Below are 16411 nucleotides of genomic sequence, written 5' to 3'. Positions count from 1 at the left end.
TTTGTTTTTCTCTTTCTGACTACTGCACTCTGTATGACAGTCTCTAGGTCCATCCACATCTCTACAAATGACCCAATTTCATTCCTTTTATGGCTGAGTAATATTCCATTATATATATGTACCACATCATCTTTATCCATTCATCTGTCAATGGACATTTAGGTTGTTTCTGTGTCCTGGCCATTGTAAGTAGTGTAGCAATGAACATTGGTGTACATGTGACTTTTTGAATTATGGTTTTCTAAGGTATATGACCAGTAGTAGGATTGCTGGGTCATATGGTAGTTCTATTTTTAGTTTTTTAAGGAACTTCCATACTGTTCTTCTCCACAGTGGCTGTATCAATTTATATTCTCACCAACAGTGCAAGAGTGTTCCATTTTCTCCACTCCCTCCCCAGCATTTATTGTTTGTAGATTTTTTGATGAAGACCATTCTGACCAGTGTGAGGTGATACCTAATTGTAGTTTTGATTTGCATTTCTCTAATAATTAGTGATGCTGAACATCTTTTCACGTGCCTCTTGGCCATCTGTATGTCTCCTTTGGACAAATGTCTATTTAGGTCTTTCACCCATTTTTTGATTGTGTTGTTCGTTTGTTTTTTTTTAATTAATTAATTTATTTATTTTTGGCTGCATTGGGTCTTCATTGCTACGAGGGGGCTTTCTCTAGTTGCAGTGAGCGGCGGCTAATCTTCCTTGTGGTGCACGGGCTTCTCATTGCAGTGGCTTCTCTTATTGTGGAGCACAGGCTCTAGGCACGTGGGCTTCAGTAGTTGTGGCATGCAGGCTCAGTAGTTCTGGCTCTCGGGCTCTAGAGCGCAGGTTCAGTAGTTGTGGCACACAGGCTTAGTTGTTCCATGGCATGTGGGATCCTCCAGACTAGGGCTGGAACCTGTGTCCCCTGCATTGGGAGGCGGATTATTAACCACTGTGCCACCAGGGAAGCCCTGTCTGTTTTTTTGATATTGAGCTGCTTGTAAATTTTGGAGATTAATCCTTCGTATGTTGCTTAATTTGCAAATATTTATTTCCATTCTGAGGGTTGTGTTTTCATCTTGTTTATGGTTTCTTCTGCTGTGCAAAAGCTTTTAACTTAATGAGGTCCCATCTGCTTATTTTTGGTTTTATTTTCATTACTCTAGGAGGTGGTTCAAAAAAGGTCTTGCTGTGATTTATGTCAAAGTGTGTGTTTCCGATGTTTTCCTCTAAGACTTTTGGAGTGTCTGGTCTTACATTTAGGTCTTTAATCTATTTTGAATTTATTTTTCTGTATGGGGTTAGGGAGTGTTCTAATTTCATTCTTTTATATGTAGCCATCCAGGTTTCCCAGCGCTGCTTACTGAAGAGGATGTCTTTTCTCCATTGTATATTCTTGCCTCCTTTGTCATAGATTAGGTGACCATATGTGCATGGGCTTATCTCTGGATTTTCTATCCGGTACCATTCATCTATATTTCTGTTTTTGTGCCAGTACCATACTGTCTTGATTACTGTAGCTTTGTAGTATAGTCTGAAGTCAGGGAGTATGACTCCTCCAGCTCCGTTTTTCTTTCTCAGGATTACTTTTGGCTATTCAGGGTCTTTTGTGTTTCCATACAAATTGTAAAATTTTTTGTTCTAATTCTGTGAAAAATGTCATTGGTAATTTGATAGGGATTGCATTGGATCTGTAGATTGCTTTGGGTAGTAGAGTCATTTTCACAATATTGATTCTTCCAATCCAAGAACGTGGTATATCTCTCCATCTGTTTGTATCATCTTTGATTTCTTTCATCAGTGTTTTAAAGTTTTTTGAGTACAGGTCTTTTCCCTCCTTAGTTAGATTTATTCCTAGGTATTTAATTCTATTTGTTGTAATGGTAAATGGGATTGTTTCCTTAATTTCTCTTTCAGATTTTTCATCATTAGTGTATAGGATTGCAAGAAATTTCTGTGCATTAATTTTGTATCCTGCAAATCAACCAAATTCATTGATTAGTTTGAGTGGTTTTCTGGTGACATCCTTAGGATTTTCCATGCATAGTATCATATCATCTGTAAACAGTGACAGTTTTACTTCTTCTTTTCCAATTTGCATTCCTTTTATTTCTTTTTCTTCTCTGATTGTTGTGGCTAGGACTTCCAAAACTATGTTGAATAATAGTAGTGAGAGTGGACATCCTTGTCTTCTTCCTGATCTTAGAGGAAATGTTTTCAGTTTTTCACCATTGAGAATGAGGTTTTGCTGTGGGTTTGTCATATATGGCCTTTCTTATATTGAGACAGGTTCCCTCTATGCCTACTTTCAGGAGATTTTTTATCATAAATGGTGTTGAATTTTGTCAAAAGATTTTTCTGCATCTATTGAGATGATCATATGGTTTTTAGTTTTTAATTTGTTAATATGGTGTATCACATTGATTGACCTGCATATATTGAAGAATCTCTGCATCCCTGGGATAAATCCCACTTGACCATGGTGTATGATCTTTTTAATGTGTTGTTGGATTCCGTTGGCTAGTATTTTGTTGAGCATTTTTGCATCTATATTCATCAGTGATATTGGTCTGTAATTTTCTTTTTTTGTGATATCTTTGTCTGGTTTTGGTATCAGGGTGATGGTGGCCTTGTAGAATGAATTTGGGGTGGTCCTCTGCAATTTTCTGGAAGAGTTTGAGAAGGATAGATGTTAGCTCTTCTCTAAATGTTTGATAGAATTCACCTGTGAAGCTATCTGGTCCTGGACTTTTGTTTGTTGGAAGATTTTTAATCACAGTTTCAATGTCATTACTTGTGATTGGTCTGTTCATACTTTCTGATTCTTCTTGGTTCAGTCTTAGAAAGTTGTACCTTTTCAAGAATTTGTCCAGTTCTTCCCAGTTGTCCATTTTATTGGCATAGTTGCTTGTAGTAGTCTCTTATGATGCTTTGTATTTCTGTGGTGTCAGTGGTAATTTTGCCTTTTTTCATTTCTAATTTTATTGATTTGAGTCCTCTCCCTTTTTTTCTTGATGAGTCTCACTAAAGGTTTACCAAGTTTGTCTTCTCAAAGAACCAACTTTTAGTTCTATTGATCTTTGCTGTTGTTTTCTTTTTTTCTCTTTCATTTATTTCTGATCTGATCTTTATGATTTCTTTCCTTCTGCTAACTTTGCGTTATCTTTGTTCTTCTTTCTCTAGTTGCTTTAGGTGTAAGGTTAGATTGTTTATTTGAGATTTTTATTGTTTCTTGAGGTGAGAATGAACTGCTATAAATTTCTCTCTTAGAACTGCTTTTGCTGCATCCCATAAGTTTTGGGTCATCATGTTTTCATTGTCATTTGTTTCTAGATATTTTTTTATTTCACCTTTGATTTCTTCAGTGATCTCTTGGTTATTTAGCAGTGCACTGTTTATCCTTCATGTGTTTGTGTTTTTTACAGTTTTTTTCCTGTAATTGATTTCTAATCTCATAGCGTTGTGGTTGGAAAAGATGCTTGATACAGTTTCAACTTTCTTAAATTTTCCGAGGCTTAATTTTGACCCAAGATGTGATCTATCCTGAAGAATGTTCCGTGTGCACTTGAGAAGAAAGTGTATTCTGTCGCTTTCAGGTAGAATGTCCTGTAAATATCATTTAAATCTATCTGGTCTATTGTGTCATTTAAAGCTTGTGTTCCCTTATTTATTTTCTGTCTGGATGATCTGTCTTTTGGTGTAAGTGGGGTGTTAAAGGCCCCCACTATTATTGTGTTACTGTCGATTTTCCCTTTTAAGGTTACTAGCATTTGCCTTTTGTATTGAGGTGCTCCTATGTTGTGTGCATAAATATTTATAATTGTTATGTTTTCTCCTTGGATTGATCCCTTGATCATTATATAGTGTCCTTCCTTATCTCTTATAATAGTCTTCATTTTAAAGTCTATTTTATCTGATATGAGTATTGCTACTCCAGCTTTCTTGTGTTTTTCATCTGCATGGAATATCTTTTTCCATCCCCTCACTTTCAGTCTGTATGTGTCCCTAGGTCTGAAGTGGGTCTCTTATAGACAGCATATATACGGGTCTTGTTTTTGTATCCATTCAGCCAGTCTGTGTCTTGGTTGGAGCATTTAATCCTTTTACATTCAAGCTAATTATTGATATGTCTGTTCCTATTACCATTTTCTTAATCATTTTGGGTTTGTTTTTGTGGGTCTTTTTCTTCTCTGTATTTCCCACCTAGAGAAGTTCCTTTAGCATTTGTTGTAAAGCTGGTTTGGTGGTGGTGAATTCTCTTAGCTTTTGCTTGTCTATAAAGCTTTTGATTTCTCCATCAAATCTGAGTGAGATCTTTGCTGGGTAGAGTAATCTTGGTTGTAGATTTTCCCCTTTCATCACTTTCAATACATCCTGCCACTCCCTTCTGGGCTGCAGAGTTTCTACTGAAAAATCAGCTGATAACCTTATGGGGATTCCCTTGTTTGTTATTTGTTGCTTTTCTCTTGCTGCTTTTAATATTTTTTCTTTGAATTTAAATTTTGTTAGTTTGATTAATATGTGTCTTGGTGTGTTTCTCCTAGGGTTTATCCTGTATGGGACTCTCTGCACTTCCTGGACTTGGGTGGCTATTTCCTTTCCCATGTTAGGAAAGTTTTTGATTATAACCTCTTCAAATATTTTCTGACACTTTCTCTTTCTCTTTTTCTTCCGCGACCCCTATAATTTGAATGTTGTTGTGTTTAATGTTGTCCCAGAGGTCTCTGAGACTGTCCTCAATTCTTTTCATTCTTTTTTCTTTATTCTGCTCCTCAGCAGTTATTTCCATCATCCTATCTTCCAGCTCACTTATTTGTTCTTCTGCCTCAGTAATTCTGCTATTGATTCCTTCTAGTGTATTTTTCATTTCAGATATTGTGTTGTTCATCATTGTTTGTTTGTTCTTTAGTTCTTCTAGGTCTTTGTTAAACATTTCTTGTATTTTCTCAATCTGTACCTCCATCCTATTTCCTAGATTTTGGATCATCTTTACTATCATTACTTTGTATTCTTTTTCAGGTAGTTTGCCTATTTTCTCCTCATTTATTTGGTCTTGTAGGTTTTTACCTCACTCCTTTGTCTGTAACATATTTGTTTGTCATCTCATTTTTTTTGATGGGTGGGGCTGTGTTCATGTCTTACTGGTCGTTTGGCCTGAGGCATCCAGAACTGGAGTTTGCAGGCAGTTGGGTAGAGCTGAGTCTTGGTGCCAAGATGAGGACTTCTGGGAGACCTCACTCCGATTAATATTCCCTGGTGTCTGAGGTTCTCTGTTAGTCTAGCAGTTTGGACAGAGCTCTCTCACCACAGGAGCTCAGGCCTGCCTCCCCAGCCTGGGAATCAAGATCCTGCAAGCCATATGGTGCAGGAAAAAAAAAAAAAAAAAAACAGGAGCAGTACAATAACAAAGAATAAAAAATAAAGTAAAATTAGAAAAATAAAAAAATTTTAGAAAAAATAAAGATATAAATGCAACAACAAGGTAAAACAGAACCATAGGGAATTTGCTGGTGGCCCAGTGGTTAAGACTCCACGCTCCCAATGCAGGGGGCCGGGGTTTGATCCCTGGTCGGAGAACTACATCCCACATGCATGCCACAACTTAACATGCTGCAATGAAGATCCAATGTGCCACAACTAAGACCCAGTGCAGCCAAAATAAATAAACATGAGAAAAAATATATATATATAACCACACCTAAAAAAAAAAAAAAAAAGGCTAGAAAAGGTCTTGGCTGTGGGGGCGGGGCTTAGGTGGGGGTGGGGCCTAGGCTTAGGACCTGCAGGGCTGGAGGGGGCCTCAGAGTGAGGAGTTCGGAGGTTAGGCCCTGGGTGGGGGTGTGGGGGCAGGGCTGAGGCTCAGAGCAGCGCAGTGTGCCTCGGAGTGTAGAGGATCAGGCCCTGGACCTCAGCAGGCTCCCCGCTGATCCCCTCACTATAGTGGGCCCCTTCCGAGCATGGGAACCCCTCCCCTCCCCCAGTCACCACCCCCAGGGCCACCAATCCCATCTGGCCTCCACTTTTCCTCTCCCCTCTCCCTCTCCCTCCCTCCCATGCCCTCAGGACCCACACGGCTGGAGAGGGCCTCAGAGGGCAGAGGATCAGGCCTGGGACCTCAGCAGACTCCCCAGAGCCCAAGTGGACAGGGGAAACGCTGGCTGTGTTCCCTCCAATCCCCCAAGGGTCTCTCCCCCATCCCCATTGCTACCCTCACCATGAGTGGGCCACTCCAGGCATGGGAACACCTCCCCTCCCTCAGCCACCCCTCAGGGGCACTGGTCCCAACCTGCCTCCACCTCTCCCTACGCTCCCTCCCCACCCCCACATCCTACCCAGTTGCTCAGGGGTTCCTCCCATCTCCTTAGGTGTCTGTGGCCCCTCACCAGTGCCTGGTAGGTGCCCTAGTTGTGAGGAGACACAAACTCCACGTCCTCCTACTCCACCATCTTGACTCCATCCCATTGTATTTTCTTCATATCTATCTCCCTTCATGTCCAAGGACATTCCCTAAGTAGAATTCTGGGTATCACTGAGGCCAAAATACCCATCAGGGAATTGTAATGGCTACACTTCATGTTTCAGTTTACACAGTTCATTTGATTCTTTATTTAATAGTTCCTGTCCAATCCATTATTTAGTCTGTCTGCCCACACTGTAGCTGTGTCAAGGCATTCATTACCATATATTAAGATGAATGTGAATAAATCAGTTATATACATGGATATTTGGTGAAATTTAGAGAATGATAAAGTAACTATGGGCAACAGCAATGTTCTAAGAGTTACTTTATCTAAAAAAGAATAAATATAATGCATTAGGACATAAATACCCTCATTTGCACAAAGAATAAATTTTTGCCTTTTTTAAATGGTCTCAATTGCAGATTCATCATACAGCATCATCAACTGAAATCAAACAGATGTGTATAATTTCCCAGAGAAATGTTGGCAACAATTTTTTTTTTTTTTTTTTTTTTTTTTTTTTTTGCTATATGCGGGCCTCTCAGTGTTGTGGCCTCTCCTGTTGTGGAGCACGGGCTCTGGACGCGCAGGCTCAGCGGCCATGGCTCACGGGCCCAGCCGCTCCACGGCATGTGGGATCCTCCCAGACCAGGGCACGAACCCGTGTCCCCTGCACCGGCAGGCGGACTCCCAACCACTGCGCCACCAGGGAAGCCCGGCAACAATTTTTTAGTATAATTAAAGAGAACATTTTAACAGAGAAATGTACAAAAATGATTCCATCATCCAACTGAAGATTAAAATTAATCAAAGCAAAATGGTGCCAATGTAAAGAAGACTACAATCATGACCAATCACAAAGACTACGAAAAGTACAGAATTCTCTCATTCTTCTCAGAAATGTCTTTAATTTGTGTATCTTATTCTTTTTTTTTTTTTTTTTTTTGCAGTATGTGGGCCTCTCACTGTTGTGGCCTCTCCCATTGTGGAGCACAGGCTCCGGACGTGCAGGCTCAGCGGCCATGACTCACGGGCCCAGCCGCTCCATGGCATGTGGGATCTTTCCAGACCGGGGCACGAACCCGTGTCCCCTGCATCGGCAGGTGGACTCTCAACCACTGGGCCACCAGGGAAGCCCTGTGTATCTTATTCTTTAATTTTTAGTTGTTTCCAAATCTATTTCACTAGCCACCAACCTACACATTCCAGAAGCTGTTATGATTTTAACCACAGAAACTTCATTATAGTTTCTAAAATAAGGATATATATATGTTCCCCCTGTTAACATCTTCATTTTTCAAAAAGAACATATCCTTATTTTACTATATTTTCTAATTATAAAAGAAATAACCAACTAAAACTGCAAATCCATAAAGTACTGATAGAAAATGAAACCCATTGTACAAATGGCAGAGATTTTAAAAACTGGAGTGTACTCAGACATATATATATATATATATATATATATATATATATATATATATATATACACACACACACACACACATTCATTTCCCCTAATAGCCTTAGTGTACCTAAAATTTGTTAAACACTTCCTTTCTTAATATTTTAATTTATTTCCAAGAAGGTATATAAAACTCAGTGAGTTTAGTAGCTTCATTATCTACATACATCAAAAGTCAGTTTTACATTGAGTAGTTTCAACCATTATTCTCATATGAAGCAAACAAATCAATAAAGCATATTTAAATCTGAAATTCAAATTTGACTATACAATTACCACTATTCATTCTACTGAGATTAATCTCAGCAAAAGTTATTCACTTTCACTTTCATCTTTGCAAGTGTCCAAAAGGAGGATATAAGAATTATACACATACCCCCTAAAAATTAACTCCAGTTTCTAGTAACTCCTAAAACCTAGTTCACCATATACCTATCTCAAAAACATTTTTCAGTTCTTTAAATTCCTCTATCAAACTCTCCTCATCCCCAAAACCAAAGTTAAGTATCACTAATAAAACAGGATTCTATCTTCATAACTAATATAACAGCTCTTAGTTTTCAATATCTAACATCACCCTTGCAGAAATCTTTGATGTGGCAATGATCTATGATGCACTGTTCTTAATAGAAGTTTTCAAAAGCAATAATACCATGGCTTTACTTACGAGAGGTTTTGGAAGCAAGAAGAGTAACTCGGGAACCTCCTAAGAAGCGAAAACCCATTACATTCACCTGATCATCTTCTGACTGATTGGCAAAGCCTACAAAGAAAATTAAAAATCACCTTACATAATCACAAGGCAAAACACTTAATGTTTAAAATAGGAAGCTTAGTTGACAATGAGTACTTTTTATGTCACTAGTCATGTTTAAGGACCATGTGTGGACTATAATATATTAACTGATCTCCACAGTTGCTTCTAAATGCTAAAATTACTGCCTCAGAAGAACATGCTGAAATCACTTAATTTTCTTTCTTATACTAGTTCATTCTAGGTCTGAGGCAAGAAATGTACAAGGTGAACTTAGAATGCCTGTCACACCAGAAAGCAAGGAAACTATCAGTGACCAACAGACTTGTAAGAAAAGGACGTAAGAGCCACCTTAAGGGACTACCACTGGCCAGAGATGAAAATACTTGAGTATCAAAATAATAATAATAATAACTTCAATGAAGTAAAATACATCAAATATATTTAAAGGCATGTGTTCATATTGACACTAAAAATAAAACAAAAAACCCAAATGCTCACTATTGAAGGATCCTAGAGAATCAACTCATTATTTTAAAAATCAATAATAAAGACAAAGAACCAAGCATTTATCCTGATGATCCTACCAAATTGTACCACATAAACAGTGGTAAACAAGGGAAACATTCTCTGTGTGGAAATATTCCAGCTAAAAATTGTAGAAAGCTTGAAAGAATAGAATACCACCATTTTTCAACTTCCAATGAATTAATGGATCTTAGCATTGACTATCAATAGCTGTTACAATCACAAAAAAGGAGACAAACAGATATAATGTACCCACTGCTGAAAGTATATACCACCATTCTTGCAGTAGTATGGCCAAAATAATCAATCCTAACTCTATTAGCACTAGATGCAACTATCAGTTTATAGGGAACAAGACAGAGAAAATATTAAACAAAATCACAGGGATGTAATCAGCAAAATTCAGAGTATGGGAAACTCACAGGAAAAATAATTTGTACTCTTTAACAAATAAACAGCAAATTAAAAAGAGACGTGAAGGAGAAAGCCTACAGAAGGGAGATATCAAAAAAATTCATATCAAAAAATTACAAGTGAAACACATTTGACTCCTGACTCAAAAAAACAAATAAAAATTATAACACTGGAGAATTTCACTCTGTGCCCAGATGGAAAAACTGGGGCCAAATTTACCCTCCCAACTCAAAAAACTAAAAAATGGAATAAAATATATGAACCATTTTTTAAGACATTGGAAATTAGCAAATGAACAACAGGGATCTCTGACAAAAAAGAAACAAAGTGAGCCCTATGTTTGCACCAACTTACCACCTAGAGAAATTTCCAAGCCACAACACCGGGGAGGGGAGCCCAGGAGCAACCCAGCATTCTCCCTGAGTTGAGGAGATAGAGTTGGGAATCTGGGAAGGCCAAAGTGGCAAATGTTCTCAAAGCAGAGAGCATATAGAGCAACAGAGAAAGAACTCCAGAGATCTGCAGAGTCCCATTTGAGTACTCAGTAGAATACTAATGGATGCATGCCTATGAGGAAACTACCTGAGGTTGGGGAGGAAAAAAAAAAAAAACAGTCAAAAAGATTACAGGAAATAATCCACAAGCCCAGACAGGGCCAGAGATAATCCTTGTTCTCACTGGCCATAATATAGACTATCAAAATTCACTAGGTATCAGGTAGAACACATGGAAGAGTTTGGTTTCAGTAGCAGGTAAAGTTCACAATAGAATAAATGTTGCTCCCATCCCACCTAACAAAGCTTCAAAACAACACTAAAAAGGATCAAACTTTTTCAGGTAACTTAAATGTGTCCCAGAAAAAAAAAACCTCAACAATATTTAGAGGAAAACTAAAATACTCAACACACAATTAGATAAAATTCAGGAATTCTGTCCTTCAGTCAAAAATTATAGAACACAGAAAGAGAAAAGAAATTACAACCCATTAACAAGGAGAAAAATCAATCAAAACTAACTCAGAAATGGCACAGACAATAGAATTAGTAGACAAAGGCATTAAAACAATTATGATATTATTATAAATATTCAAAGGAACTATATTAAATAAAGACACGGAAAAACTTTTTTAAAAAGAGAGAGACCCGGGCTTCCCTGGTGGCACAGTAATTGAGAGTCCGTCTGCCGATGCAGGGGACACGGGTTCGTGCCCCGGTCTGGGAAGATTCCACATGCCATGGAGCGGCTGGGCCCGTGAGCCATGGCCGCTGAGCCTGCGTGTCCGGAGCCTGCGCTCCGCAACGGGAGAGGCCACAACAGTGAAAGGCCCGCGTACCGCAAAAAAAAAAAAAAAAAAAAGAGAGACCCAAATCAAACCTTGAGAGATGACAACTACAATGTCTGAGATTAAAAAAATACACTGAGTGGGATTATGAACACATTACACACTGAAAAAAGAAATAACTTGAATGTATAGCAGTAGAAACTACCCAAAAAAAGCACAAAGAGAAAAAAGATTGCAAAAACAACATCATTGAGCTCTGGGACAACCCCAAGTGAGAAATATACACATAATTGGAGTCCTTAAAATAAAGATGAAAAAAGGAGCGGAGACAGAAAAAAATATTTGAAAAAATAATAGCCAAAATATTTCCAAAGTAGATAAAAATTATAACCCATAGATCAAAATATCTTAACAGAGGGAGAGCGTCAAGATGGCAGAGGAGTAAGACGTGGAGATCACCTTCCTCCACACAAATACATCAGAAATACATCTACATGTGGAACAACTCCTACTGAACACCTACTGAATGCTGGCAGAAGACCTCAGACTTCCCAAAAGGCAAGGAACTCCCCACATACCTGGGTAGGGAAAAAGAAAAAACAGAGACAAAAGAATAGGGACGGGACCTGCACCTCTGGGACGGAGCTGTGAAGGAGGAAAAGTTTCCACACACTAGGTAGCCCCTTCACTGATGGAGACAGGGGGTGGCGGGGGGAAGCTTCGGAGCCAGGGAGGAGAGTGCAGCAACAGGAGTGCAGAAGGCAAAGCGGAGAGATTCCCGACAGAGGATCAGTGCCCACCAGCACTCACCAGCCCATGAGGCTTGTCTGCTCACCTGCCGGCCGGGACAGCTGGGAGCTGAGGCTCCGGCTTCTTCAGAGGCCAGATCCCAGGGAGAGGACTGGGGTTGGCTGTGTGAACACAGCCTGAAGGGGGATAGTGCGCCACACCTAGCCAGGAGGGAGTCCAGGAAAAAGTATGGACCTGCTTAAAACGCAAGAGACCATTGTTTTAGGGTGCGCGAGGAGAGGGGATTCAGAGCACCATCTTAACGAGCACCAGTGACGGGGCAGAAGCTGCAGCTATCAGTGTGGACCCCAGAGACGGGCGTGAAACACTAAGACTGCTACTGCAGCCAACAAGAAGCCTGTGTACAAGCACAGGTCACTATCCACACCTCCCCTCCTGGGAGGCTGTGCAGCCCACCGCTGCCAGGCTCCCATGATTCAGGGACAACTTCCCCAGGAGAACACATGGTGTGCCTCAGGCTGGTGCAACGTCACACCAGCCTCTGCCACCACAGGCTCACTGAGCATTCCGTATCCTTCCCTACCCCTGGCCTGACTGAGCCAGGGTCCCCTAATCAGCTGCTACTTTAACCCCGTCCTGTCTGAGGGAAGAACAGACCCCCTCAGGTGACCAACACACAGAGGCAGGGCCAAATCCAAAGCAGAACCCCAGGAGCTGTACGAACAAAGAAGAGAAAGGGAAATCTCTCCCAGCAGCCTCAGAAGCAAAAGCTAAGAGAATTCAGCACCACCAAACCAGCTTTACAACAAACGCTAAAGGAACTTCTCTAGGCAGGAAGCACAAGAGAAGGAAAAGGCCTACAATAACAAATCCAAAACGATTAAGAAAATGGTAATAGGAAAATACATATTGATAACTACCTTAAATGTAAATGGATTAACTACTCCAACCAAAAGACATACACTGGCTGAATGGATACAAAAACAAGACCCATATATAGGCTGTCTACAAGAGACCCACTTCAGATCTAGGGACACATAGAGACTGAAAGTGAGGGGATGGAAAAAGATATTCCATGCAAATGGAAATCAAAAGAAAGCTGGAGTAGCAATACTCATATCAGACAAAAGAGATTTTAAAATAAAGACTATTACAAGAGACAAAGAAGGGCACTACCTAATGATCAAGGGATCAATCCAAGAAAAAGATATAACAATTGTAAATATTTATGCACCAAACATAGGAGCACCTCAATACCTAAGGCAAAAACTAACAGCCATAAAAGGGTAAATCGACAGTAACACAATCACTGTAAGGGACTTTAACACCCCCACTTTCACCAATGGACAGATCATCCAAAATGAAAATAAATAAGGAAACACAACCTTTAAATGATACATTAAACATGATGGGCTTCATTGACATTTACAGGACATTCCATCCAAAAACAACAGAATACACTTTCTTCTCAAATGCACACGGAATATTCTTCAGATAGATCATATCTTGGGTCACAAATCAAGCCTTGGTAAATTCAAGAAAACTGAAATCATATCAAGTATCTTTTCTGACCACAACACTATGAGACTAGATATCAATTATAGGAAAAAATTTATAAAAAATACAAACACATGGTGGCTAAACAATACACTACTTAATAACCAAGAGATCACTGAAGAAGTCAAACAGGAAATCAAAAAATACCTAGAAGCAAATGACAATGAAAACACGATGACCCAAAACCTATGGGATGCAGCAAAAGCAGTTCTAAGAGGGAAGTTTGTAGCAATACAACCCTACCCCAAGAAACAAGAAACATCTCAAATCAACAAACTAACCTTACACCTAAAGCAATTAGAGAAACAACAAAAAAACACCAAAGTTAGCAGAAGGAAAGAAATCATAAAGATCAGATCAGAAATAAATGAAAAAGAAATGAAGGAAACGATAGCAAAGATCAATAAAACTAAAAGCTGGTTCTTTGAGAAGATAAACAAAATTAATAAGCCATTAGCCAGACTTATCAAGAAAATAAGGGAGAAGACTCAAATCAATAGAATTAGAAATGAAAAAGGAGAAGTATCAACTGACACTGCAGAAATACAAAGGATCATGAGAGATTACTACAAGCAACTATATGCCAATAAAATGGACAACCTGGAAGAAACGGACAAATTCTTAGAAAAGCACAACCTCCCAAGACTGAACCAGGAAGAAATACAAAATATAAACAGACCAATCACAAGCACTGAAATTGAAACTGTGATTAAATATCTTCCGACAAACAAAAGCCCAGAACCAGATGGCCTCACAGACGAATTCTATCAAACTTTTAGAGAAAAGCTAACACCTATCCATCTCAAACTCTTCCAAAACATAGCAGAGGGAAAAGCACTCCCAAACTCATTCTACAAAACCACCATCACCCTGATACCAAACCAGACAAAGATGTCACAAAGAAAGAAAATTACATGCCAATACACTGATGAACATAGATGCAAAAATTCTCAACAAAATACTAGCAAACAGAATCCAACAGCACATTAAAAGCATCATACACCATGATGAAGTGAGGTTTATCCCAGGAATGCAAGGATTCTTCAATATACAGAAATTAATCAATGTGCTAACCCATACTAACAAATTGAAGGAAAAAAACCGTATGATCATCTCAATAGATGCAAAAAAAGCTTTTGACAAAATTCAACACCCATTTGTGATAAAAACCCTCCAGAAAGTACGCATAGAGGGAACTTTCCTCAACATAATAAAGGCCCGTGGGTTTGTCAACATCATTCTCAATGGTGAAAAACTGAAACCATTTCCATTAAGATCAGGAACAAGACAGGGTTGCCCACTCTCACCATTATTATTCAACACACTCTTGGAAGTTTTAGCCCAGCAATCAGAGAGGAAAAAGAAATAAAAGGAATCCAAATTGGAAAAGAAGAAGTAAAACTGTCACTGTTTGCAGACGACATGATACTATACATAGAGAATCCTAAAGACTCTACAAGAAAAATACTAGAGCTTATCAATGAATTTGGTAAAGTAGCAGGATACAAAACTAATGCACAGAAATCTCTTGCATTCCTATACACTAATGATGAAAAATCTGAAAGAGAAATGAAGGAAGCACTCCCATTTACCATTGCAACAAAAAGAATAAAATACCTAGGAATAAACCTACCTAAGGAGACAAAAGACCTGTATGCAGAAAACTATAAGACACTGATGAAAGAAATTAAAGATGATACAAACAAATGGAGAGATACACCATGTTCTTGGATTGGAAGAATCAACATTGTGAAAATGACTACACTACCCAAAGGAATCTACAGATTCAATGCAATCCCTATCAAACTACCAATGCCATTATTCACAGAACTAGAACAAAAACTTTCACAATTTGGATGGAAACACAAAAGACCCTAAATAACCACAGAAATCTTAAGAAAGAAAAATGGAGCTGGAGGAATCAGGCTCCCTGACTTCAGACTATACTACAAAGCTACAGTAATCAAGACAATATGGTACTGCACAAAAACAGAAATATAGATCAATGGACAGAATAGAAAGCCCAGAGATAAACCCACGCACATATAGTCACCTTATTTTTGATAAAGGAGGCAAGAATATAAAATGGAGAAAAGACAGTCTCTTCAATAAGTGGTGCTGGGAAAACTGGACGGCTACATTTAAAAGAATGAAATTAGAACATTCCCAAACACCATACACAAAAATAAACTCAAAATGGATTAACGACCGAAATGTAAGGCCAGACATTATAAAACTATTAGAGGAAAACATAGGCAGAACACTCTATGACATAAATCACAGCAAGATCCTTTTTGACCCACCTCCTAGAGAAATGGAAATAAATATAAAAATACACAAATGGGACCTAATGAAAGTTAAAAGCTTTCCCACAGCAAAGGAAACCATAAACAGGATGAAAAGACAACCCTCAGAATGGGAGAAAATATTTGCAAATGAAGCAACTGACAAAGGATTAATCTCCAAAATTTACAAGCAGTTCATGTAGCTCAATATCAAAAAAATAAACAATCCAATCCAAAAATGGGCAGAAGACCTAAATAGACATTTCTCCATGGAAGATATACAGATTGCCAACAAACACATGAAAGGTTGCTCAACATCACTAATCATTGGAGAAATGCAAATCAAAACTACAATGAGGTATCACCTCACACTGGTCAGAATGGCCATCACCAAAAAGTCTACAAACAATAAATGCTGGAGAGGGTGTAGAGAAAAGGGAACCCTCTTGCACTGTTGGTAAGAATGTAAATTGATACAGCCACTATGGAGAACAGTATGAAGGTTCCTTAAAAAACTAAAAATAGAACTACCATACCACCCAGCAATCCCATTCCCAGGCATATACCCTGAGAAAACCATAATTCAAAAAGAGTCATGTACCACAATGTACACTGCAGCTCTATTTACAATAGCTAGGACATGGAAGCAACCTAAGTGTCCATCAACAGATGAATGGATAAAGAAGATGTGGCACATATATACAATGGAATATTACTCAGCCATAAAAAGAAACGAAATTGAGTTATTTGTAGTGAGGTGGATGGAGGTAGAGTCTGTCATATAGGATTAAGTAAGTCAGAAAGCGTAAAACTAATATCATATGCTAACACACATATATGGTATCTAAAAAAAAAAAAAAAGGTTCTGAAGAACCTATGGGCAGGACAGGAATAAAGAAGCAGAGGTAGAGAATGGACTTCAGGACACGGGGAGG

The 16411-nt window shown here is 38.8% G+C and overlaps 1 protein-coding gene across 4 annotated transcripts in view; it reads right to left on the bottom strand.

Annotated features, from left to right (window-relative positions):
• The window catches only part of BBS9 (Bardet-Biedl syndrome 9), a gene marked incomplete at both ends in the record, with an annotated part of 471339 nt that overhangs the window by 247388 nt on the left and 207540 nt on the right, over nt 1–16411 (bottom strand). For all 4 annotated transcript variants that reach the window (XM_079711010.1, XM_079711009.1, XM_079711012.1 and 1 more), the window contains one exon: nt 8574–8669. In XM_079711010.1, coding sequence (XP_079567136.1) covers nt 8574–8669 — 96 coding nt within the window. The remainder of the gene's footprint in view (nt 1–8573; nt 8670–16411) is intronic.

This window comes from Hyperoodon ampullatus (genome assembly GCF_949752795.1).
Source record: "Hyperoodon ampullatus genome assembly, chromosome: 9".
Classification (NCBI taxonomy): Eukaryota; Metazoa; Chordata; class Mammalia; order Artiodactyla; family Ziphiidae; genus Hyperoodon; species Hyperoodon ampullatus.
This window is presented reverse-complemented; position numbering and strand designations above follow the sequence as displayed.